At 36.7% G+C, this 27,846-nt stretch overlaps 1 protein-coding gene and 1 pseudogene across 10 annotated transcripts in view; one reads left to right on the forward strand and one right to left on the reverse strand.

Moving 5' to 3' along the window:
* EZH2 (enhancer of zeste 2 polycomb repressive complex 2 subunit) overlaps positions 1-27,846 on the forward strand; it is a 111,600-nt gene that overhangs the window by 59,024 nt on the left and 24,730 nt on the right. For all 10 annotated transcript variants that reach the window (XM_020977491.2, XM_020977490.2, XM_020977496.2 and 7 more), the window contains 2 exons: positions 21,936-22,052; positions 26,520-26,640. In XM_020977491.2, the coding sequence (XP_020833150.1) occupies positions 21,936-22,052; positions 26,520-26,640 (238 nt within the window). The remainder of the gene's footprint in view (positions 1-21,935; positions 22,053-26,519; positions 26,641-27,846) is intronic.
* Positions 2,474-3,919, reverse strand: LOC110201668 (cyclin-dependent kinase 1 pseudogene; annotated as a pseudogene).

Genomic DNA, 27,846 nt, shown 5'->3' on the forward strand with positions numbered 1-27,846 from the left:
TTTAAAAAAAATTCCTTTTTAGTTATGAATTTTACACATCTAGAAACACAAATATTTCCTTAATAAAAAGGATAGGAAAAGAAAACTGCTTATGGAACAGTAGTGAATCTATATTTTTCATGTAGTGAAAAATTTCTCATCTTTTTATAAGTATATTTAAAATTTAACTTGTTTTTTCTAATACTGTACTGCTTTTCTATGGCCCTTTCTGAATTTCCTTCTGCTTTCTTCTGCATATCTTAAAAAAATGATTGATTGATGCAGGGAAGGGCAGTGAATAGCATGTTTTTGTTGCTACAGTGAAGTACCTAATTGAGATCAGATAGCATAAAATTATCAGCACAGTTTCTTGATTTCCTCAAGTTCTGTTCAATAGCACATAAATTGGAATGGAGGAGACAGTGGGATTAATCAGGGTTAGAGTTTGGCAAGATGGGATCTGTGATAGGACGTTGGGGAAAGGGGATTCAGGAGTAGGGCAGCCAGGTGGTACAGTGGATGGAATGCCATGTCTGGAGTCAAGAAGACCTGAGTTCAAATGTGACTTCAGATGTAAGCTTTGTGACCCTGGGCAAGTCACTTAACCCTGTTTGCCTCAGTTTCCTCATGTGTAAAATGAGCTGGAGAAGAAAATGGCAAACCACACCAGTATCTTTTGCCAAGAAAACTCCAAAAGGAGTCATGAAGAGTTGAAAACAACTAAAAAATGATTTTAAAAATTCAGGAATAGCAGTAGTATTAAGTTGCTTTACCAAGATGTTGAGGTAGAGAAGAGAAGAAAGTGTAGCCAGAGCAGGGCTTGGGTGTGAATAACGGAGCAGAGGGAATGGAGGTCATAATGACAATTAAGGGCAGTGTTAAGGGTCATAAGAGAAAACAGAGAATGATGAAAGATTACACTCGTATAAAGAAATTTTAGAGTTTATGAAGCTTGGTGTGGAAAACATTTGATAAAGGATATGACCATCCCTATATAGTTTTGGTGGAGTGGAGGAATAACTCATATTCCTTTAATAGATCAAGTAACAGAGAAGTTAGAGTATTTAAGGGAACATCAGTATGTATGTCAAAATTCTCTAGTATGCCCACAAGGAGAGAATGTGAACTATGTCCTGAACTCATTGAGGAAGAACATAATACATAAGATAACATAAGAGCCGCCAAAGTCTGGATTTGGTGATTAAATTTGGGTACCATGAACCTCAAAGGAGAAGTTGCTCAGTGAAGGTAAGAGGAGAGTCTGGAAGTGGTAATCGGGAAGAAGCAGCATTTCAACTCTCCCACTGCTACCATTGAGTATGAGAGAGGAAGTGTAGCAGGTCCTGGAACAGAGGACAAGCAAAGCATTGTCATTAGGACAAAGCTAGGTCTCCTTGAAAGGCAGAGGATGGAAGGATTGAGAAAGGAAGTTTGTTAGTTATTTTAATTAAGATGAAAGGAAGTTTGTTAATTTTGGATTCCAAATGGCATAGTTAAAACAGAGGGCAGGGAGTAAAGGAACAGCCAGTTGGGCATAGGAACTGGGTTTGTACATTGCCAACTGAGATTTCAGAATCACTGGGATGGGGCCCAGTATAAGGGATGGGCATATGCTAACAATTGAGGAGTGAGCCCAGACAGAGTGTAAGTGATTGCAGAAAGATTTGTTGAAAGAGGCATGTGAGTAGGCTGTTTGAGGATGTCCCTTGAGGTCCAACCTTAGGTCATAGGATCATAAATTTAGAGCTGGGAAGGACCTCAGAGGCCACCTAGTACAACCTCCTCGTTTTATAGCTGAGGAAACTGATTTCCCTAAGGTCACATAGGCAGTACAAATCAGAGGTGGAATTTGAAACCAGGTTCTTCTCTTATACTATGTCTTGTGAGACCTCAGGGGGCCGGGGGCCTCTTACAGAGCAGGTGGGAATATTTGGATGTATGGAAGGAAACCTGGTCAGGGGACTAGGGGTGGGTGGATGGAGATTGCCTTTACTGGAGTAAGCTAGAAGCCCTGTGGGGGCAGTAGGTAGAAGGATTCATGTCTTCTCACCTGAGACTTCGTGCTTGTGATGGCCCTTGAGATCACATTCATATATCATAATTTGTTCAGCTTTTTCCCCAATTAATGGGTACCCACTTTGTTTTTTGTTCTTGCTGATAATAAAAGATGTTTCTCTTTCTTTCTGTCTCTTTCTCTTTGTCTATATGCACACATATCTCTATCTATATTTATGTAAATAGATACATCTGTATATGTACATATTTGTAGTTATTGATTCAATATTTAAAAAAACAAACATAATCAGATCTACATAGAGCATTATTCATTATATAATAATATTTACATTTTAAAGTAACACCTTTGATAACAGGACAGCTTTAGTTAACAAGAAAGAAAGGGAATGAATATATGAATATATATATAAATATAAACATATATATATAAATATAAACATAGGTTGACAGTGTTGTCTTTTTTTTTTTTAACAGTAAAGGAGGACTATTATTCTTGATACAAAACCTCTGGAAACTTTTGCCTGGAAAACCATGGCTTCTTAAAAAATGGATGGTTTGTTGCTATTTTGCAAGAAATTTGTTTGGCAAGATCATTGACCAATATTGTAGAGTGGAAATCTATGTTGTTTTCATCCAAGTCTTTGATATGTGAAGTTAAGCTTTCAGGTTTCCACTTGGAGAATACATTCTTATAATCCTACAATGATTTGACTTCTGCCTACATTTCACCATTGGAGATTCTCAGAGCTTTGAAGATTCTATGAAATTGATCAGTTGCTGAATCTCCATGGAAAAGTAGCTTCTTGGTCGCTAATTCTGCAAATATTGTGCTCCCCTCCAAACATCTACTGGAGTAGAATCTCTGTCAGACCCTAATATAGCTCTGGGGAGCTGTACTCTGTACTGCAGTGTTATGTTATAGAATACCTTTATAGGTATTCTAAAGTCCCATGTAACTCCACAGTCAGCTTAAATACTTCCTTATCATCTATTAACTAATTTTGAGATTTCAAATCTCTATGAAGGACTTTTTGAGCGACAAAAGACATTGCCTTCTAAGATTTGATACAGATAACTTTTAACAAATAAAGAACCTAATTATTGACCAAGAGGGGTAGAATTCAAGCATTTCTTGAGATCCTTAGGAGGGCATTAAAAAGTGAGCTATAGCCTTGTATCTTGTTGAGTTCATCTTAAGTGAAGACTTTGTTAATAGGATGGTGAAGCTCTTTGATCAGAGACATTTCTGAAATTTCAGTACTTGGAGCCCCTTCCTCACCATCTAATTTCCTTTGTAGCTATTCCCTGACCTGTAGTTTTGTATTGACCCTTACATGTAACACCATCGGTACCTTTCTTAGCTTTCTCTTTTGTAGTCTTCCTGTATATTCTGTAGACTCTGAGCAGAACTAGAGAGGTGAGGCAGTGGCAACTGTGTCTTGTATTGGTGCTTGTCATGCTATATGTATTTTTGTGTATTTAGATCTTTTTCTTCTTTCTTTGATCCTCTTTGTAATATAAGCTTAGATATCTGGTGCTATTACTATGTTTTGTAGATCTTTTGCTTTAAACAATATTACCATTTTATCCCCATCAAGTTTTACTATGTATTTTTACACACAGTTTTGTTCTTTATATCCTGTCTTGTTTTGTTGACCACATCTATAATATCAGAAGCATTTACATGTTATTTTGCCCTTTGATCTTTTGGAGGGTGTCCAACTTAATATTTTTGCTGGGAAGCATCTTTAGAGTATGTGATGCACACTTTATTATAGCAATATATGGGTATGTATTCAGTTTGATTTTTAGTACTGCTTTCATGTCATTTTCTTCCTTAGTCATTAAAGCAAACACTGTCCTGGATTTTCTTTAGGATTTCCTATATCTTACTCTTGACATATTTTGTAGTGTGTCTGTTCTATTTTGTTTAAATACTCTTTTTTGTGAAAAATGATTGAGGTTGTATTTTTCCAAAATTTATATTTTTTCTCACCTTATTCATTTTACCCTCCGTTTATAAGCCAGTAGTGAATTTGTAAAGTATTTGGAAGCAATTCAAGTTCTTGAGACCTCAGTTTTCTCTATAAGTAAAATAAATTCTAAGAACCCTTTCAACTCATAAAGTCTATGATTCTGTGGCTGCTTATTTCTTAGGAAGACACTATTACTAATTCAAGGTCATTTTAAAACAGATTTATTTTAAAATAAAAAAAGTCTGCTGGGCCTCTGATATGAAGAATTTAGTCATTGAAAAAACTTCCTGCTAATATGGAGTTTTAACTATTTGCAATGGGATTCCATATGACTATATTGTTCCTACAAGATTTCGGTTATTTTCTTTAGGTGTCCTCCTGTTTACAAGTGAAGCCAAATGAAGATTTAAATACATGTATACACAACACACAAACACACATCTTGATTGGTCAACTCCCTTGTGATGATGCTGATATTAACAGATTCAGTAGCATAAGAGGATTTTGCTGAAAAGAGAAAAAAGAAAATGTGGTTTAATAACTAGCTTGCTTAGAAACACTAGAAGATAAGATTATAAAATCACAGATTTAGTGTAGGAAGAGAGGAAAAGATTAATGAAGTATATGATTAGCAAGGAAGGTGGACTGGTCATGTATTGAGAATGAGAGGTAGGAAGGGCATGGATGGCCTGAGTGCAATGGTACCATTGAAAGACTAGATGAACAAGAAAGGATTTATGGGACAAAATAGACAGGAATTGAATATGAAGACTTGCAATCTGAATAGCAGAAGGGATAGTTCTCTATTTGGACTCATAGACATTTCGTATTAAGATTCTTCATTGTTTTATTGATCTTTCCATCCTGTTCAGGTCTGGGGCTGTGCCTGGCCTAATTCATCATCCCTGTCCTCCCAAGCCAAGAGATGTGATTGTCAGATATCACTTTTGTCTACTTTAGGGCTTACTATGATGTAAAGGTTCTTAATTTGTCATTTTTAATTTAATTTTTTTACAGGAATTAAACATACTGGATAAAGTAGGCCTTTTATACTTTCTTACAGATTGTCACTTCATTAAACAATCAAAAAAAGAATGTTTTCTATATGAACTTGGCATTCCTTTCTATCTTATTTTTAATGGATGGTTCTTGTTTTACATCATCTTCATTTTCCACTATATTGTTCCATATGAGCTCTCTTGTGAGAAGTAAAAAAGCATAAAACAAACAGTTGGGCAACCAACCAATCCTTCAGTTGTGCCTGACATAGTATATGATATTTCACAGTCATTTCCCCTACCTCTCTAAAAAAAGGAGGGAGGTACGAAAGGATTAATTGAAAGCTTTAGTTAGTGCCTAAACTCAATGTTTCCCTCCTAATGTAAGATTTATACAGTATATACTTAATAAATTATTATTAAATCCCATTATTTGAGGAATTGCCTACAGATTTCGGGTGCAAATCTTCTCTCTCCCCCAAACAAAGCAAATGTCCTCAATTTTTATAATAGTTTTTTTAAAATGCTTGTCCAAATCAGAATCTTAATATTCAATCCCATTTTACTCTGAACAGCTGAAGAAATTTCTGTCTGTGCAAGAATGCTTTAGTATAGAACAACAGCCTTGGCATCATCTTTAATTCTTCACTCTCACCCCGCATATGAGGTCGGTTTTCAAGGCTTGTTGATTTCTCTTTCCCCATCATCCCTTGCATCTCATTCCCTTCTTTACTCACTGAGCCACTACCATAGTTCAGGCTTTTAAATTTTCTACCCTGGACTGTTGTAACAACTTACCTGCCTGCAGTCTCTTCCCTCTTTATTCCATCTTCCATATAACTAACAAAGTGACATTCCTAACTCACAGGTCTGACTGTATCACTCCCCTGCTCAGAGATCTTCAGTGGTTCTTTTACCTCTAGGATCAGATGCAAACTGCAGTGTCATTTAAAGTCCTTCACAACCTGGTTCCAGTCTGTCATTCAAGGCTAACTTTCCATTATAATAATAATAGCAATAATAGGTAATATTTATATAGCATGTGTTGTGTGCCAGGCACTTTGTGAAGCACTTTACAATTGTTTCCTCATTTGATCTTCAAAACAACCCTGGGAGGTAGGGGCCATATTATTTTATGGATGAGGAAACTGAGGCAGACAAGTTAAATGACTTGCCAAGGGCCACACAGCTAGTAAATGTTGGAGGCCACATTTGAACTCAGGTCTTCTTGAATCCAGGCTCAGCACTCTATCCATGATGCCACCCACAACTGCTTCATGTATACTCTGGTTTAGTACCATTTGGCTCCCTTGCTCATCCTCAGACATTTCATCTTCTATCTATACTTTTGTTCGGTTGTCCACCATATTTGAAGTGCCCTCTCTCCTTATATCTACTTTTTTAAATCCCTTTTGTTGTTTAGTCATTGTCATTTGTGTCCAACTCTTTGTGCCTCATTTTTTTGGGGTTGGGGGTCGCAGCTTATTGGCAGAAATTGGTGTAGTTTGCCATTTCGTTCTCCAGGTCATTTTCCAGATGAGGAACTGAGGCAAACAGGGTTAAGTGACTTGTCCAAGGTCACACAGCTAGTAAATGTCTAGGGCTGAATTTGAATTCAAGTCTCTGACTCCAGGACTGGCATTCTATCCACTATGCCACCTAGCTGCCTTCAGAATCTCTAGTTTTCTTTAAAAATTAGCTCAATTGCCACTTCCTACATGAGGCCTACATTCTCCCAGTTGCTGGTGGCACCCCTGCACCCATTTCCACAGATATTTTTATATATTATTATGCCGTCTTCCACAATGGGATGTAAGTTTTTTGAGAGCAGAGTCTTTTACTTCTGTTCTTGTATCCTCAGCACATTGTAAGTTCTTAATAAACGTTTGTTGATTAATTGATGAAAAGCCATATTAGTTTGATAGTCTGGAAAAACATGGTTTTATATATATATGTGCTGAAAATACTTTTCATAAAATCACAACTTTCATGTTTAAAATACTTAGAAAATAGGACTGGAAAGATTTTTCTTTAACATGATAAAATAGTATTGATTTGAAACCACAAGCTAAAACCAAGAGCTAGCATTATCTGTTATGAAAAAACAGGAGATATCCCCAGTAAAGAAGGGCTGCCTCTTGTCACAGTTATTTTTTTATATGGTTTAGCAATAAAGCAGGAAAAGTAAATTAAAGGAATCAACATTGGTAAAAATAAATAGATCTTTGTAGATGATATGATAGAGTATTCTAAAAATCTGAGAAAATCAACAAAAATTGAGGTAATAAGTGACTTCAAAACAGAAGACCTAGTGAACCCAGATAAAGCACCAGCATTTCTATCAGGCACAAATGCCTGGAGAAATTGATAGAAAAATACTATTTACAAAACAATCTGAATTGTGTTACAAATTTGCAGTTTACAAAACAATATCAGTGACAAAAATATCAAGTGTTTGAGCATTAATCTAGTATGATTAATGACAAAGTTACATAGAGACAACTATAAAACAGTCTCAACAGAAAAGAAGAATTAACTGGAGAGATCTCTAATATACCTGTCTAGGTTGAAATAATACAGTCAAAGTGATAATAATACTACCTGGATTAATATAGTTAATGCATTAATAAAGTACCAATGGATACTTCACTTAATTAGACAAAGGGATTACATTTATGTGGGAGAGCAGACAAAATATCAAGGAGAATTATGAAAAAAATAAAGTAAGAAAAGGAGTTGTACTGTCAGGTTTAGAATTCTACAAAGTGATAATTTTCAAACCTATCTGGTGTTAGATAAAAGAAAAAACAGACTAATGGAACAGCATAGTAGTTCAGAATTAGAATCAAAGATCCATAGTAGATAAATATTTAATAAATCCAAGGCTTTAAACATTGGGAAAAGGGCATTATTCAATAAATACTATTGGAAAAATTAGATAGTATTATGAAAGCATATTAAAAATCTCTTCAGTTTTTTTTTTTGGGGGGGTGAGGCAATTGCAGTTAAGTGACTTGCCCAGGGTCACACAGCTAGTAAGAGTGTCAAGTGTCTGAGACCACATTTAAACTCAGGTCCTTCTGACTCCAAGGCTAGAGCTCTATCCACTGTGCCACCTAGCTGCCCCTAAACATTTATTTATTAAGCAGCTGCTATTGCTACTACTACTCCTGCTGCCAAAAAAAGGAGGTCCTTTTCTTTAACTTCTAGTATGAGGGGCGTGGTCTTGAAGGAAATGGGATGGGCAGCTTAGTTACTCAACTGGAATGTTAACCCAAACCTAAACTGTATTTTTACATATTGTGATCTTTTCCTTGTTCAGGATTCTTAAAATGTTAACTGAAATCTTCTTGGGGCAGAGAATCACGTTAGAGGGTATTGGAGGTGGTAGGTAAGAACTATGCCTGTTTGAACATTTCTCTCTTAGATAATGTTAAATAAAATTGTTCTGGCAGACTTAAGTCAGTCAAGTCAACAAGCATTTAAGATTGTATTATGTCCCAGGAACTGTATTAGGTGCTGAGGGTACCAAGAAAGGAAAAAAACCAGCCTCTGCTCTCGAAGAGCACACAGTCTAATGAGGGAGACAGGGAGGGAGGGAGGGAACATGCAAACCACTATATAAAAACAAGATATATACAAGATAAATTGGAGATAATCTTAGAGGGAAGGTACTAAGTTTAAGGATGACAGGGAAAGGCTTCTTGTAGAAGGTGGAACTTTAGCTAAGATTTGATGAAAGCCGAGGATTGCTGGCCAAGAGGTGGAAATGAAGATGGGGAGCATTTCAGATTTGGGGGACCCCCCAGTGAAAATGTCCAGAGTTGAGAGATGGAGTGTCATGTGAGACTTGAGCCAAAAATCATAATATGATATTAGCAGCACTATATTTTCTTAGACAATCTAATGGCAAAATAAGTGGTTAGACTGACATCTTGAACCATATGCTGTAATTTCTAGTGCAACAGTGATCGAACAGAAGACCTAATATCTTCATTTTATTTTATTTCATTTTTTATTTTTGGGCAATTGGGGTTAAGTGACTTGCCCAGGGTCACACAGCTAGTACGTGTCAAGCGTTTGGTCTGAGGCCACATTTGAACTCAGGTCCTCCCAACTCCAAGGCCAGTGCTCTATCCACTGTGCCACGTAGCTGCCCCCCTAAGACCTAATATCTTTAAAAAATAGGAGTAATAATGTGTTCTCTGCAGTCGTGGGGAGAAGGGAAGTGTCTTTTGGACAAATGGATAAAATTATAGGTGACAAAATAGATAATGTAATTATGTTTAAAAAAGGAAATTTGGCCAACAAAAAAGCATGTACACAATATACAAAATAAAGAAAACAGATTGGGTAAATATTTGACAAAAATATGATGTTTAGAACCTTTAAGGAATTGACACATTTATAAGTAAGATCAGTTATTCAATGGATATTATCAAATAGTTCAGTGAAGAAAAAGAAATTGCCAATGACTACCTTAAAACATTTTCATCCTGTTTAGTAATCAGAGCAATTAAAATTAAAATAACTGAATTTGTACTCATTAATTTGTCAAACATAGTAAAGGCAATAATATTTAATTTTGGTAAGGCTGTGGAGAAATTGGCAAACTATTACACTTTTATGGGGCTTTGAATTGGTTCAGGCTTTTTGGAAAACAGTAGAGTAATATGCAGTAAAACTTAACATGATCATGACAGTTGACAGTTATCTTCCCACTATTAAATCCTAGTTATGGGGCAGTTAGGTGGTGCGGTGGATACAGCGCCCGGCCCTGGAGTGAGGAGGACCTGAATTCAAATTCGGACTCAGACACATGACACTTATTAGCTGTGTGACCCTGGGCAAGTCACTTAACCCTGATTGCCTCATTTTAAAAAAAAGAAAAAAGAAAAAAAAATCCTAGTTGTTATTAAAAGGAAAAAAAACCACACTCCCTACCCAAAAATATTTACTGAAGCTTTACATATATATATATATATATATAGTATCAATAAACCAGAAAGAGAACGACCACCCATATGTGCATTTACTGGAAATTGCCAAATAAATTGTTTTACAGTAATGTTATGATATAAGAAATGACAAATATGGATAGAATAGGCAGAGTGAAAAAGAACAGAACTGCACACATGAAAGAACAACATAGTGAAATCTGAAAAATCTACATGGAAGAGATATCAAATAGGGACATGTAGGCCAGCAGGGATGTTTTGGTATCATTTGTACTAATTTGTTAAAGTTAATATGCACTTTAAAAACATATTTTAAATAATTTGGTATTTATGATTTAATTGAAAATTTTCAAGAATTTGAATGTTTTTGTTGGTGATGGACAGGATCAGAATAAAAATGGTCCTCCAAAAGGGATGTAAGAAATTTGTTAGTAAACTCATGGCCTTTAATGGACTCTAACTCAATAGCTTAATTTTTTTAATCTAGGATAGTAATTAGTGCTTTCTTTGTTGAATTGATCAATTTAAGACTAAAAGGTCTGCTTTATCTTTTCTTAATTAGAATAATGTTTATTAATGGCCCTTAAATTACTATTTTTGAAATGGAGAATTTATGTTGAAATAAAATTTCTGAGGTGAAATTGAAATCAACTAATCTGCAGTTAACTGGGAATAATACTTTCCTAAAAATATGCTGTTTTTCATTCTTTTCAATCTTATCCTATCTTTGTGATTCCATTTGGGGTTTTCTTGGCAAAGATACTGGAATGGTTTGACATTACCTTCTCCATAGCATTTTACCAATGAGGAAACTGAGGCAAAACAGTTAAGTGACTTGCCTAGTTGCCACATGGCTAGTAAATGTTTGAAGTTGAATTTGAACTCAGGTCTTCCAGACTCCAGGCTGGGCACTCTATCCACAGTGCCACCTAATTGCCCCATTCATAAAACTACACAGATTTCTTATCCAGCTACTCTTTTGGGTCAGTGAAGATTTTTAAGAATTATGGTAATTATTTTGTGATTCATAAAATTCTAGTTCTCTAAGATGGATACATTCTTCCTTTTAGGCTGGGAAATTCAAGTGTTTCTCTTTTAAAGACCACAACCTTGAGAATCCACCTTTCCCCTTCAATCTGGCACCCATTCACCATGATTCCTTCAACCTAACATGTTCAGTCAGGTGGTGAGGGGGAAAAATGACTCAGAGTTTGTAGAAAAAGTACAGTTTAACATGTATATAGTTATGGAAATCACATGTGCACATTCTTGTTAATCCGTCAAATTGAATTTAACCCAGTGATTAAATTTTTAGTCATTTCCAGGTTCACTTCCTACATTTCCTTTTGCTTCTGTTCCTCATTATAGATAAAAGCTCTTATTAATGGAGCAAGCAAGGTCCTTTTCTCTTTATCTCCCTGAGGTCCTGCTGCTCACAGAAATCTTTCCATTTCTTAGACACACTCCCTTGCTTTCACACTTGGCTTTGACTGTCCTTCTTTGGGTTAGCATATTTCTTTCTCACTCCCCCTGCAACTCTACTCGCCTGTATCAGATGAGCATGCTTTCGGGATGTCCAGTTTCTTAAGCACTTTCCTTTTGTTTTCCTTCCTGCCCTTCACTTAAAAAAAAAAAGGGTCCTCTACTTGCAGTAGTACTCAGATTTCCTGGTTCTATGATTTTCTTCCCTGTTACTTCTGATAGCGTTTATAAAGCCTACTTTGACATGACAACAAGCATTTATTAAGTACTTCTTACTATGTGCCAGACAGTGTTGAGCTGGGGATACAAGTAGACAAAAGACAGTCCCTGAATAACAGTCTTATAGGGGAGAAAACATGGAAACGAATACAAACAAAGCAAGCTATTAACAGGATAAATAGGAAATAATTAACAGAGGGACTAGAACTAAGAGGGGTTAGGGGAGGCTTCTTGTAGAAAGTAGGAGTTTAGTTGGGACTTAAAGAAAGCTAGGGAGGCTGGCAGTTGGAGTGAGGAGAGAAAGTATTCCAGGCATAGCGAATGGCCAGAGATAATGCCTGGAGTGTCTCATTCATGGAACAGTCAGACAGTCTCACTGGATCAAAGGTACATACTTTGGAGGGGGCTAAGATATAAGAAGACTGGAAAGGTGGGGAGGGGGGCTAGGTTATGAAGGGCTTTGAATGCCAAACAGAGCATTTTGTATTTGTTTCTGTAGGTAATAGGAAGCCACTTGGAGTTTGTTGAAAAGGAGGAGTGACATGATCAGACTTGAACTTTAGGAAAATCATTTTAATGGCTTAATGGAGGATGGATTGTAGTGGGGAGAGACTTGAGGCAAGCTGACCCACCAGCAGGCTATCGTAGTAATCAAGGGATGAGGTGATAAAGGCCTGTACTAGAGTAGTGGCAATGTCACTGTAGAGAAGGGGAGTATTTGAAAGATGTTGCAGAGGTGAAATCTATAGGCCTTGGCAAAGGTTGGATGTGGATGAGAGAGAGTGAAGAATCCAGGATGATTTCTAGATTGTAAGCCTGAGGGACTGGGAAGATAGTGTTACTCTCTGTTCTGATAGGGAAGGTAGGAGGAAGAGAAGGTTTAGGGGGAAAAGTTCTGTTTTGGACATACTGAGTTTAAGATGTCTACCAAAAGGCAGTTGGAGATGCAGATTAGAAGTTAGTAGAGACATCAGAGCAGGATGGGTGGATTTGAGAATCATTAGTATAGAAATGGTAATTAAATCATTGGGAGCTAATGAGATCACTAAGTAAAATAGTATATGGGGAGGAAAAAAAGAGGGCCCAAGCCAGAACTCGGAGGGACCTGTGGTAGAGGGATGTGATCTGGTGGAGGAGGATCCAGCAAAAGAAACGTAGAAGGAGTGGTCAGATAGAAGGAGAGCCAGGAGAGAAGAGGGTAGCAGAGGAGAGAGAGTGATCAGTAGAGTCAGAGTCTGCCGAGAGGTCAAGGAGAATAATAATTGCCCTTAGTCAAACAGAATACACTTAAATTTGCATTTGGGAATGGTTTTTTTTTCCTAGAAGTTATTGGGAACCCTTCTGAACCAAGTTTCCCCTCTCAAGCCATCCTGGCTGCCGGTGGTTCACTTTCTCCTCTTCATTTTGGAAAGAACAAGTTGTTTATTTATTCTGGGAGGAGAGTAATTCTCATAGAATCATAGTCTCATGCCATTGTTATTACTCCCTTAAGGTTTCTGGGCTTCCTTGTTAGTTCTAAAGAGGGAATTTTTCTCAGAACAGCTGCTTTGATTCCTTGGAAACTTAATGTGTTTGTTACCTAGAAGCCTGGAATACCTTCTGGTATCCTCATGTCCACGGTTTCAGAGGTAATCTCTCCTGTCTTGCTTTATTTGATCACTTACTAGCTTCAGCTTTCCATCCTTCTTCTATTATCCCAGTCTGCTGTTTTGGTACAACTCTTCCCTTTGTCTGAAAATACCTGTTCTGCCCTATGGGATTGATTATGGATCTTTAATGAGGCACCTTAGACAAAAGGACCTGAGCTGCCTGCGTTGTTGCAGGTGACTGATTAAAAGACCTTGCTCAAAGGTATATGCTACGGGATTCAGTCCTTATTTTATTATTGGCTTATAGAAGGTTAAGTGCAAGTGTAGTTCAGGATTTTTATTAATGACTTAAAGACATAGGTCAGTGACTGTATGAATGAAAAAACATTAAAGCACCTTATATTCTAGGCACTGTGCTAGTTTTTAGGGATAAAATTCAAAACTGATATAGCTGCTATTATGATGTAAACTTCCTTACATTCTAATAAGGGAAAGACAGGACAGATAGGGGAATGGTAGCCACCAAAGGTATTCTGCTTTGAAAAATCACAGGGAGAGTGAATAGAGTTGCCTGGGCAGTCAATTGTGAGGCCCTTACTTGACAGTAACCATGGAGTATTGAGTGGAGTATAATTCCAGGAGCAAGAAGTGAAAAACAGGGATAGTGTTTACAGGAACATGGAGTATTTAAATGGCAGCTGGTCATATGTTTAAACGCCCTAGTAGGCCCTATTTTCCAAGGTGATTGTTGCTGGATGGATTTAAAGCACTGGGGATGGCAAAATGTAGTGGGTTAGGTACTTCCTTTCACCAGGACCAGTTAGCTTCAGGTTGGAGTGCTTCAAAACTGAGTGAGAGATATAAAACTTATCAAATTTATAGATGACAGTGAAGCTAGTGTTGTATTAGATGGTAGAGTCAGGTTCCAAAAAGCTTTAGCGTGCTGGAGTGATGAGTAGAAATAAGATGAAATTGTCAGGGATAAATGTACAGTCCTACATTTAGGCTAAAAAAGTCAATTGTACAAGAACAAGAGAAGCATAAACGGAATTTAATTTTAGTTTATTGCTTTGAGGCAATGCAGGGTAGCCTAATGTGAGTACAGAGTGTTATGAGTTTGCAAAAAACAAAACAAAACAAAAACCCAAACCTAATCTGATCTTAGTCTCCATTAACAGAAGTGTAGGAGAATGAGGATTGTCTTCTGTACGGGTCACACCACAGCTGGGGTGTATTTTGTTTACTTATGGACATAATTTTTTTTTTAAGAGGGCAGTTGGGGTTAAGTGACTTGCCCAGGGTCACACAACTAGTAAGTGTCAAGTGTTTGGTCTGAGGCTGGATTTGAACTCAGGTCCTCCTGACTTCAGGGCCGGTGCTCTATTCACTGTGCCACCTAGCTGCCCCTATGGGCATCATTTTAAAAGGAGGGGGCCACAGTTGACAAGGTACTTAGGAAGGATAATTAGCATGGTGAGGGGTTGCAAAACTGTCATGAAAAATAGTTTAAAGACCTGAAGATGTTTAACTGGAGAAAGAAATATCTTGGTGAGAACTTGAAAACTATTGTCAAATATTTGAAAGGTAGCCTAGGGGGCAGAACTAAGGACCGTGTAAAAGGATTTTTGACCCCCAGCATGAGAAAAACCTTTCTGATTATTAGATGTCCAAAAATGGAATGGGTTATTTCATGAAGTAGTAAATTCTCTGTCACTGGAAATAGGCAAAAGATTAATATTTGGGGATATGGGAAGAGTTCATTTATTGGGTGGGAGAGTCCTCTCAGTTTCTTCCCGATTCCTTGTCTGATTCTTTTGGAATCTTAAGGATTTTAAAAAAGTTTATTTCTTGGGAATGGACCAGGTATAGGTTCTTTTGGTCTACTGCTGCTTCTGGGCCTTTGAGAAGACTTCTGGGTCATGTGATAAATGGGGGGACTAGACATTTTCTCTGATCCCCTTGCCTTCTAAAACCTCTTCAAAACAGAAATTATAAGCAAGAGACACCCAGAATCCAAAATACACCCAGACACACATAATCCAAAAGAAAGTTAAAAAACAAATAAGCTTATGAATTGTCTTCTATGCTGAACTCACTTAGCTCCTCTTCTTGACACTGGCAACACAATCCAACCTACATCCCAGTCTCCCTTTCCCCTTTTCAGCACTCCAGACTACTGAGGCTCTCTCGGACCATATAGCCAGAGCAACACAGTCACTGCTGGTGCAGGCAGCATTGTGTACTGCAAAGTATTTCTGTATGAAAGCCAGGAAAAGAGAGGGAAGGAGGCAGGACATGTATCTGGGTTTAAAATAGAGTTCAACACCACATTTCCCCCTAAGCCTCAGAACCAGACTTACAAAAATCAACCTGATCACACCAGTGTGGTAGCTCTCCGAACTGCTGGTTTCAGATCAGAGAACTTGGCAACAGAGGGAATGGGACAAGACACAGTGTGGCTACCAGACATTCCATTAAGCTACCAGTCCTGGAGGAAAGTGCTCAACACCCAAGTGGGGCCTAGTCTGGCTACCCAAAAGTTACTGAGAGTAGACACCTAGGCTGGTGTATTGTGAATTTATACAGCTTGAGATGAGGCTTAGATGCTTTGAGATTCAGCCCCCAAAGAAACCATCATTAAAACGGGGCAAGTCGGAGATTCAGAAAATGAATAGTAGGGGAAAAAGGGAAGGGGGAGGCCAAAATTACCGAAGACCTCAGGAAGAGAATTCAAGGATCTTAAATATATTAAGCAGATAATCAATAAGGAAATCATTAAGAGCAGAAAGAAATCTGGCTTTTAGATCTAGTAAACAAGTTAAGGCATTTATGAATAAATGCTGCAAAACAAAGGAAAATGATCCAACACTTGATGAAACAAAGGAGAACATGGTACCATAACTGGTTCCTGATTGGTTCAAAAGAGAAATGAGAATTATGAGAGCAGAATTTTTGGCCTTCACAGGAAAAATAATGGGCAGAGTAGAAAACTTGAAATCTGCGATGGCAAACTTCACCAAGAAACAAAAGTGAAAACGAAGAACAGGAATACAAATGTACAGAAGTGAAGGACAATCTAAAAGAAAAGAACAACAGTAAAAGAAAATATTCACTATGCAAGCAAAACGTACTGATTTTAGAAAGTATATGTCCTTAGGAAAACTTTTGAAATATAAATATATATTATATCACCATGAAGAAGATATCATAAAGCAGTATAGCAGTATCCAAGATGCTTAAATGTAGGAGGTAAGAACACTATGAGGATTAGAAGTACAATCTAGTAAGAGTGATTAGATATGGGAAATGTGGCAGGAAATTGTAGCCCAAGAATTTGAGAGTAAATGTGGGAGAAAGAATAGAGCGGGGCTAAAAAAAAATCCTAAAAATAGAACTGGTGAGGAGGCATATAAAGGAAGATAGTATGTTGATTCTGAGAGAACAGTCTCATGTGCTTTGCCACAAGTAAGATCATAACACAGCCAGTAAGAAACCTTAGAAGTGATCTAGTCTGCTCTCCTTGTTTTATAGATAACCTCTCTAGGCATCAGTTTCTTAAGTTCTGTAAACCTTGTCTGTTGTCACACAGTATGTGTCAAAGACAAGATTCAAATCCTTACCTTCTGACTCCAAACCCAACTGTCCTTTTTTTTCTTAAACTCTTATTTTATTTTTGTTTTTCCCTAGTTACATGTAAAAACAATTTTTAACATTCATTTTAAAAACTTTGAGTTCCAAATTCTCTTCCTTCCTCCCCCCATCACGAGAAGGCAAGCAATTTAATATAGGTTATACATGTGTAGTCAGGCAAAACATATCCATGATAGTTATGTTGTGAAAGAAAACACACACACACACACACACACACACACACACACACACAAAAACAACTCAAGAAAAATAAAGTAAAAAAAGTATGCTTCAATCTGTATTCAGACACCATCAGTTCTTTCTCTGGGGATGGATAGCATTTTTCATCATAAGTCCTTCAGAGTTGTCTTGAATTGTTGTGTTGCTGAGAAGAGCTAAGTCATTCACAATTACAAATTGCTATTACTTTGTACACAGTACATTTCACTTTGCATCAGCCCATGCAAGTTGTTTCCAGGTTTTTCTATGAACATCCTGCTCGTCATTTCTTATGTAATACAATAGTATTCCATCATAATCACACACCACAACTTGTTCAGCCATTCCCCAATTGATGGGCATCTCTTCATTTTCTAATTCTTTGCCCCCAGAAATGAGCTGCTATAAATATTTTGGTACATATAGATAGGGCCTTTTTCTTTTTGTTTTTTCTCTTTTGGGATACAGACCTAGTAGTGGTATTGCCCAACTGTCTTTCCAGTGCAACATGCAACTAAGGTTGAGCAGAGAAGGGCTTTTGCCACTGGTTCTGAGGAGACTTCAGGACTAAAAGGGAATGAAGATGATAAGCTACTTGGAAAGATGTTAATTTTGGTAAAATTAAGCTTAGTTGACTGAACAACATACCTTCTGAAACCAACTTCTAAACGCACCCATGGTGGCAAGATAGCTGGTGAGGACATACTTGGAGAATGAAATGAAATGGGGGTAGTAGAGAGTCCGCAGGGTGCCAGGGCAGGAGTTTCCAGGGATGAAAGGATCTACTTTTGCTTGAATATATTCGGTAGTGGGAAGCTCATCATTTCTCAAGGTGTAGTTTATTCTGCAGTCTAATAATGAACAGCTCTACATTTTCTTATATTGAAATAATACCTGCTTCCCTGTAAATTTTACCTAGTTCGGCTTGTTGAAGTAAGAGAAAGCAAGTTTAGTTTCCCTTTCATGTAATAGTCCTTTAGGTATTTGAAGTTAGTTATCATGCATACCATTTAAATATTTGGAGGCATCACTAACCTTGTCTAACCTGCCTGGGCATTAGATTATACTCAAAAAGGCCCAGCTAATGTTTTCCAAAGTCTATTAGGGCAGTCTTCAGGCTAAGGAAAATAAAAGTACTTTCTCCCCAACCTTAAACTCAGACTTAGTTATTGATTTAGTTCGACCTTTTAATTTTATAGACAAAGAAGCTGAAGGTTAGTGTCTTGTTCAAGGTCACACAGGTTGTGATAGCAGCAGGATTCCAGGCTCCCGTCCTCTTGTTCCAGGTCAGCACCATCTTATTTGTTCTGCTCCCCTCCCTGGGTAAGGACAAGGAACAGAAGGGGAAGTTTCAGAGTGACGTAAGTAAATTTGGGCTGTCTGCAAGTTGAAAAGGCTGTCTAGGGTGTCCCCATACAGGACATCTAGCAATGGCTGAGTTGTTAAGGATGTGGTAGAGAGGATCTGTATTCAGATGTACAGTTTGCCCTAAATGGCCTTTGAGAACCAACAAAGAGTTTCTGTGATTCTTTCATTCAGTGAGCTAACAAGTGGGCAGACAGTCCTGATTAAAAGGATACTGAGAATCTAGGGCTTGAGAGGACGATGTAATTACCTCTAGTTTACATAATTATTTGCATGTTGTCTTTTCCATTAGAATGTAAGCTTCTTGAGGGCAGGAACCATGTTTTTGCCTTTTCTTTGTATCTCTACTGCTTAGCACAGTGCACCTGGCACTTAGTAAATGCTTAAAGATATTGATGATGACATTGTCCCTGGACCAAAAAACTGTAGGTGGTATTTTTCAAAGGTAGGAATTGCTTTGTCCTAGAATTGAACTTTAAACTACCTTGTGCTGCCTGAGAATCTTGTTGGAGGACCATTTTCTAGGATGTGCCTAGCCTTTCCTCATTTCAATTACTTTTGTATACTTTTCTTACTTTACCATCTCTTTATGTACACAAACTGGCAGAACAAAAGAGAAAGGGAGTATAATTTATTCTACTAACAGTACTTCTGTTTCTTTGCCAGCTTTGAGCCTGTAAGTCCTCTTTAGTGAGGGCTAGACTTTCAGCTTCTAATTTATGATCAAGAACATACTTCTCCTTGAATTCAGGACCTAGAATCCTAGGTCAATCCATTATTTCTAGCTGGTGATTCCTCTTTTCCTCAGCTCCCTTCCCTGAACTGTTTTCAATCTGATAGAAGTCACCAGATGTTACCTTGTATTTCCTAGTTATAACACTTTTGATTATTTACCACCCCTGGAAAGCTCTCTGAAGTCTCTGTTTCTGATAATTTTTCTTCACACACCCCTCTCTCCATCTTCCAGTCTACATACTTCTGCTTCGCAGACACCTGTCCTGAGGAACATTCTTTCAATCTTCCTAATGGTTGTCATCCTATTAACACAAAAGATTGCTGTTTAGTGACTTGTTGATAATGTGTTTTTCAGAGAAATGGGATTAGATTTGAGTTGATGGAGACAGTGGGAATGTGTAAACTAGGTTTAGAAACAGGCTCCCCATCACTTCATGCTGCCTTTTTCTTCTGTCTTAGTAGTTCTTATTGCATATAATGACAATCCAGCTATGTCTCTTAGGTATGTTCCTCTGAGATCTGTTGGGTTATGTCCTGATCTTCCCCTGGATTGCCATAAAACACTTTTTACTTGGACTTGGCTGCTTAGAGAGAAGCCTCTTTGCTCTTTTGCTGCTACGCTCCTGTTTTCAGTTTGGCCTTCCCAGCTCCCAGTGTTTCAGCCATATAGTTATTTGTATAACTGGCATGTGATACTTCTCCCCATCTTTGGAGAAATCCTACTTAATTGTCAGTAAGCTTTGTTTCCATTTTAATGTTAGTACCTCTAGCTTTTAGAATCCCTCACTACCCTAGTACCAATTAAGTTCCATAGAACAACTTTTCTTCTTTGTTTAATCTTCAAGAGGCACCTGAAAGTGGATAATTTCTCCACAGTGATCTCATAGAAATGGTAGGATCTGATGAAGTGATACTTTATAGAGTCAAAAATCTTCCTAGACTTTTGAGTGATGTAAGTGATAACTGTTGTGTAAGTCAGGGATGATACATTTTCAGAGAAAAAAAGCTTACTGGAAAGTTTTAGACATTTCCTTATTAAAGATGTTAGTTAAATTAAAGCAGCACTCTACTTTAGTAAGTTCAGGTCAATTCAACAGACACTTATTAAGTGCCCACTTATGTATGAGGCACTGTGATACAGGCTGGGGATACAAAGATAGAAACAAAACAGCCATATCAAGGAGCATACGTTCTACTGGGGGAGAATCAGCAGGTACACAGATAAGTAAATACAAGATATGTACAAAATAAATACAAAGTAGTTTCTGTGGGACACTAGAAAGGAGATAAAGGCCTCATGTAGGAGGAGATATTTGAGATCAGTCTTACAGGATGCTGGGGATTCCCCAGGTATAGGGAACATGAGGTATAGGGAAAGGTGGAAGAACACCCTGTGGTAAAGGCAAACACAAGAGATGGGATATTGTGTATAAGGACCCCACAAGTAGGTCAGTTTGTTTGGAACACAGAGTTGTGCCCCAAGCCTGAAGGGTACAGACTGGAGCTAGACTGAGAAGGGATTTATATGTGAATCAGCAGAGTTTGTATTTTATCCCAGAGGCAAAGAGGGAGCCACTGAAACTTACTGAGAAGGGGAATGATCTAATTATTCATGTTTTATGGATGAAATAAAAAGTTACTGGTAACAATTCATTGTTAACCTTATTCATGGTCCTAGAATTTACATATTTAAGTAGGTTTAGAATTGGGTTGATAATATATCATCTAGGAGTGAGAATTTTTCATCCCATTGAAGATCTGAGCTGTAAGGGGGAAAAGTTGAGTTATCACATTTGAAAAGCAACTTAATTGGAAAAAAAATTTGAGAACGAAAAAAAATTAAAAAATTAAATTCACCCAATGTTTAAAAATAGGGAGCATGATCTCTTTTGTGACTACAACAAAAACCTTAAAATTCTTTAAAATTCCATTCTATTCTTCAGTATTTCAATCGGTCTAAAACCTCATTGGTACAGGTCACAACCCACCCACTCCCTCTCATCCTGGATGAATCCTGATTATGCCTTTCCAAAAATCTTCTATGGAAGAGATACATTGAAGCCTTTATTTTCATTCTTTTAATATTTTGTGGAATTGGGGAATGGCTTAGTGGTACATGAACACAGTGGAATGTTACCGTACTGTGAGAAATGATGTGATGAATACAGACAAATATAGAACAGATATCCATGAACTGATGCGGAGTGAAGTAAGCAGAGCCAAGAAAACAGTGTACCTAATGACTATAACACAATAAAATCAAATGTGAATGTTGCAAAATTATAAATAATGAGCAAGGCTTGAAAGAAGAGATTAAAAAAAAAGAAGAGATGAGAGGACGTTCTCAACTCACCTCTTTGTGGAGATGGGAAGTCTAAGTGTTGCATATTGTACATATTTTTGGACTTTTCCAATATATTGATCAATTATGTTGATGATCCAAAGATGTAGTCATGATATGATCTTTAGGTTGGAGCAAGACTTGTTAATATAAAATGTAAGAATGCTATCATATTGGTAAGTATGGGAAAAGTTGGTGGATATTTTGAAATAATTTTTTTTGAGGCCTAGATTTCCTTCAGTTTGTGTAGGTAAACTGGATTTTTAAAAATCATTTTTGTTTCAAGAAAGTTACCAGTGACATAATTTATTTTTCAAAATTACTCAATATAGCAGCATTTCTTTTAAAATGGACGGCTATAATGATAGCTGTTTTGCTTTAAGTTAGCTCACTGATCTTTAGAATAAATTTAATTTTTTCTGTTTTAGTGTTCGGTGACCAGTGATTTGGATTTTCCAAAACAAGTCATCCCATTAAAGACTCTGAATGCTGTTGCTTCAGTACCTATAATGTATTCTTGGTCTCCTCTACAGCAGAATTTTATGGTAAGTAAAATGTTATATCTCATCTATTTGAAACATAAAGCTAACTTTATATAAACAGAAAGCATAGATAATTTTTATTCTCTGTATAAGGTGAACTAGGCAGGTAAATCCTAAAAAAAAAAAGTCATAATAGCTTTAATGTGAATTTTCATTTATTGTATAAGTTTCCCAGAAAAGCCCATACTGGAATCACCATTGGCTACTTTTTCCTTTTGTTACTCCTCTCTAGTTGTGTTTCTTAGCTTGTTGGTGTTTATAATTTTCTAAACGAAAGCTTGGAAAAACATACGTGGCATAAAATCAGGGCCTTAGAAAAAAGGTAAAGCTAGTTATTTAAATTTACACCCTTAGAAAGCTGTCATTATATTTGAATCTTAATACCAAGTTCCTGGTCTTATTAGGAGCTTCTAATTAATATTTAGACATATTTAGTATTTGAAGAACAGTATAACAGGTGCTGGATCTGGAGTGAAGAAGGCCTGAGTTCCAGTCCTGTATTAGACACTTGTTAGTGTCTGGTCATCTATCTGCCTCAGTTTCTGCATCTGTAAAATGAGCTCGAGAAGGAAATGGCAAACCTCTCCAGTATCTTTGTCAAGAAAACCCCAAGTGGGGTCACCGAGAGTTGGACAGCATTGAAATGACTGACCAACAACAAAAGTTATTATTAAACATCAGATAGTTTACAATACTCTTTTTCTTTTGTACTTTACCTTTTTTTCTTAAGTTAGCCTAACATTAAAAAATCCCTTTTTCTTTTAACGTTTTTCTTAGTTCCATCAGTACAGAATGCTCCCATTAAGGAACATGGGGAAATTGCTTCTATAGATAGGCAATTTAACTATTCCTACAGTCGATTCTAGAGAATTGTCTGGGGGCACTGGGGACAGTGAGAAGTTAAGTGACTGGCTGGTCACAAAGTCTGAATCTGTCACAGAGGACTTGAACTCAGGTTGTTTTGATCCTGAGACTGGCCTTTTGTTCCATATACCATAATGCCTATTATTTCCTTGATCATTTCAAATTTAAGGTCCACTAACTTCTTTTTAATGATAAAGTACAAGTAAATTTGATGCACTGGTACTCTTGCTCTGTCACTGAAAATGAATATAAAGTCAAAGAAAAAAACTGAATTAAGTGTTTATATATAGATAGTTAGGAGAAAATGCTTTTTTGCTATACCACAGCTGCATTATATCAGAAGTCCAACTTTCCCTGTTATATAGAGTTGATTCACTTAATGCAAGCGACGTACTTTAAAGGTGATGTGTAATTGAATATCAGGAAAAAAATATTCATGCAAAGCATACTTTCTTGTGAACTTAAATTGTAATTTCAGGGCTGTGTTATTCTAATGGAATTCCAGTTGGAAATAGTTCCTAATATTTTAATTTCTTTTGTCCTCAGGTCTTTCTGTCATATATTTAATCTGTAAAACCAACACTTTAGAAAACTCCAGTACAAGAGCCCTGCAGATGAAAGCAAGCATTTTTAATAGAGATAATCAATTTAATCTTGATTTTTTGGGGGCATATCATGTTTTCTTAATTAACATTGTATCAGCCAAAGCTAGCTTTTCAACTTAAAACTATTAAATTGGTATTACATGAATACATATTTAATAATTGGACTATTTTTAAACTGTGTCTTTTTACTTAAAAGACAAGGCGAATAGAGCTTTATAAAATATTGAATTGTGGCTTTAAGTTCTTGTAGTTTTTAATAGATTTTTTTTCTTTTTGGTGAGGCAATTGGGGTTAAGTGATTTGCCCAGGGTCACACAGCTAGTAAGTGTCAAGTGTCCAAGGTTACATTTGAACTCAGGTCCTCCTGACTCCAAGGCGGGAGCACTATCCAGGTTTTTATAGATTTTGAATCAGTACTCTTTTCTTGAAAGGATTCTGAAATTTTTTATTCACATAAATCAGTTGGTGTTTATTTGCTGTGCCTGACTTTGAAGTGGACAAAATTTGTAGTTTTTCTTAGTTGTACTAATCAAAATTGTAGCTACGGGCTGTATTTAGCTAAGTAGGATAAATAGCAAACTATAGAAGGAATATCTAATTTAGGTACATCTCTCAAATGGAAGAATCAAATAATTTAAGGGTCAGCATGTAACAAGTAGGGCAACTAGTTTTGTTTATATAGTATGTGCCTGTGCATATTCCTTCCTTTTCTTTCTTACCTTTCAGCTTAGAAATTTTTTTCTGTGAATTTGATAACCTTGTGTTTTCCTGTTTAAAAAAACAGCATCCTATTACCACCCTTTATAAAACAACTTCACATGCTAACAAATGGTGCTTATTTTATATTTTAGCTGAGTAGCCAAATCTGATTTTGACTTTATGGTATTTTTATGGCAGCTTCTCATTTGATATTTTTTTTGTATCAGAATAGAAAGAACATGAACATCATTGTGTATTTAGGTTGAAAACAGATGTGAAAAATATGTTTGAACCAGACTTCCTGTAAATATAATAGTACCTTATATAAAACCTTATTCACCTGAGGTGGGGTGTTAGCTGAAAGGGCGCTAGGGATCAGTCTGAACTTTATGAGATATTTGAAGAATAAGCTCTGTTGCTCTCATGTGAAATAAATGGAACTAGATTAAATCTTAGAAAATAGCTGAGATTTGTATTAACAAGCTTACTGATTAATTGTTTTTATTTAAGTGTATGTTTTTAATGTACCAGAAAATCTCAAGAGGTTAAAAAATATCCTTTTTAATTGTTTATAGTCTTGGTTTAAGCAAGATGATAGATCAAAAGTGTAGACATTATTCCATTTCTTTCTAAATTTGAATTTGTGGTATTCATATACATGAGGTTTTAGTATTGTTTCAGAAACTAATTATCTTAATCTGATTATAGCAGAATCTGGTGAAGGGGGAAAAGGTATAATATTTTCACATTCTGTGAAATTAATTCTGAAAGGACATAGTTTCCAACGTTGCAGCAAATAATATATTTAAAGCACATATATTTTTTGCCCCTAACATAGTGAGGTTGCTTTTGTTTATTGCAGGATAAAAGTTTTTGGGTATGAGGGAGTAAATTTATCTGCAAAGGTAATAATTGTCAGCTATTACAGTCCTAGTTTCCAACCAGAGAAATCAAATTTCTAAGAGAAAGGAGATTAGTGGAAAGGAATGAATGAGAGAGAGAGAAAACAGGAATTTTGTTACAAGTTTGAAAGCCCCTGTAGGGGGAATATAGCAAAAGCTTGAATCTTTACGTGTCATCATCAAAAACCAACCTCTTGGACTCTTCTAATTTAATTTAAGCTCTGTGAAAGGTACCATCACATCATTCTTGTAAACTTTCAAACTTATTAACCGTAGTGTTTGGTCACTTTTCTTTTTGGCCTTCTATATTCAGTTGTTTACCAGGTCATATTTTATAACTCCCACAATCTGCCCCTTTTAATGTTTTGCACCCTAGCTACAGATCGCAGACTGTAGTTATCTCATGTTTATATGACTACTATAGCTACCTAAGTCAGTCTGCCTATTGTCTAGTCTCTAGCTTGTCTGCACTATACATATCCATACTATACAATAGACGACAATAGTCACAACTGTCTTCTGAAGTGTGCTTTTAACTGTCACTCATAAACCTGATGTGATTTACCATTTTCTCTATCAAGCCAGATTTCTCAGACATGTGTGACTAGGACCCCCATCATTTTTTCTCTTCATCAAATTACCTTTATTTCTTGCTTTTCCCAGATGAAAGCTTTCCTCTATCCACAAAAAATTGCCTTCTGTCCTTTGCATATGAGTTGCTTCTTATTGTGTTTTTTTTCTTCCCAAAGTGCCCTCCTCCTCCTGATCCCTGTGCTAAGCCTTGGCCCTCTCCTTCTTCCAAACTTGGCTCCAAAGTCACATTCCTCATTCAGCCTTCCTTGAATAACTTCACTCAGTTGATACACATCTAATCCTAATACTAAAGTGTTTATTCCTTCACTTTGAAGTAAGTAGTCTATAGTTTTATATATAGGTGCTATCCTGGTGCCATAAACTTTAAAGGACTGTCCGTTTTTTTTGTTGCACTAGTATTTTGTATCATATAAACTTGGAAAACGTAGGGCATTAGTTAAAAGTTTGGAGATCTTTAAGAGATGATACTTTAGTTGGTTGTGACCTTTTCAGCCTTTGTACAGGTTAATATCTTTTCCATGTATGTGTTATCTGCTTTCCTTTTACAGCTTCCCATGGAGCCTACAACTGTGCTTTTTCCTAAATGGCTACTCAGTAATTCTTGGTTGACTAGTGAAAAAGGTCTTTTAGAATTTTGTCTTTGTGCCACGAAGATCTTTTGCTTTACCACTTTAGATTTGGGTTATAACACTTGGATAACCCCAGAACTGTGTCCATATAATGTTTTATACGAAAAAACACCTAATGATTTTCTATTTTGCTACTATGGGATAAATTGGCTTTTTAAATGTCTTAATTATTTTTAGGTGGAAGATGAGACAGTTTTACATAACATTCCTTATATGGGGGATGAGGTTCTTGATCAGGATGGAACTTTCATTGAAGAATTAATAAAAAATTATGATGGAAAAGTGCATGGAGATAGAGGTGAGCTATGTACATTGATATATTTAATCTTCTGATAAGGAGTAGAGCAGTTCATACATTCAGCATAGAGCAGTTGTGGGCAATAGGTTCCTGAAGTTATAATTCATTCTTTGCTCTGAGGCCACATCACTTCGCTGTGTCTTAATTTTCCTTATTTGTAAACTTGGAGTTGTGTTTTCAGCTTGAATGACAGGAGTATTATAGAAATTATGTACTAAATTATTCAGGGGGGCAATTAAATGCACAGTTTAACCTTAACATACAATTAAACATACAATCAAGTAATATATGAATTAGATACAGAATTCTCAAATATTTATAGGACTTATCATTTAGTTAAATTGATCCTAGGGTGGTCCTTCAAATTCAGAGTCAGCATGTTCCTTCTTACTGAACACTCACCTGGGTGCTAGATAGGGTAAAACATTTAGCTAAGAAATGGCACTTATTAGGCCAACAGTCTACATGTTGGTTGAGTCAGTGTTTGCCCACATGTCACTGGTTGAAGACTCTAGAAGGTATCCATTGGCCTATATTTTCTTCTTATGCTGCATATTACAGTGCCTGAAATCCACATGAATTTGTGAATATTTGGAAGAAATGAAATCAACATTTATTAAGTGCTTACTATATACCTGGCACTAGTTAAGGATAGGAATACAAATAAAAATAAAGACAATCTTTGCCCTCAAGGAGCTTATGTTTCTTAGACCATAAACAAAAGGGACCTAAAAAGGTGGGAGAGATAGGTGAAGCAGTGGGGATGACGAAGAAGGTACCTGGGACCGTAGTTTAGAAATCTCAGAAGTCTGGAGCAGAGCCTGGGTTGGAATGAAGGCCAGCTGGCCTGAGCCCTTCCATAAAATGGAGGGTCCTGGAGGAATTCACTAATGAGAGAAATGGGCCAGCTATTCGTTATGAGAATGCTGTCTTTCTTTCTTCAGAAGCATTTTTATTAACTGTAAAAATACATGTAATAGGCTATTGTGAGTCTTCTATGGGTTTCCTGGAAATTTTATGGCCTCCTATGAGTCCTTCATGTGTGTTGCATTTTCTGTGGAGTAAAATTAGGCTATCTGTACCCGATTTAAAAAAAAAAGTAGTAGGAAGAGGGAGAGTGGGTTGTTTTTGAAGAAGAAACCTGTTATGATGTTATTGTGTCTCCAGAAGATCCTTGTTAAAAATGTAGCTTATGCCACCATTAAG

Source organism: Phascolarctos cinereus, unplaced genomic scaffold (genome assembly GCF_003287225.1).
Source record: "Phascolarctos cinereus isolate Bilbo 61053 unplaced genomic scaffold, phaCin_HiC Scaffold_1;HRSCAF=81, whole genome shotgun sequence".
In the NCBI taxonomy this organism is placed as follows: Eukaryota; Metazoa; Chordata; class Mammalia; order Diprotodontia; family Phascolarctidae; genus Phascolarctos; species Phascolarctos cinereus.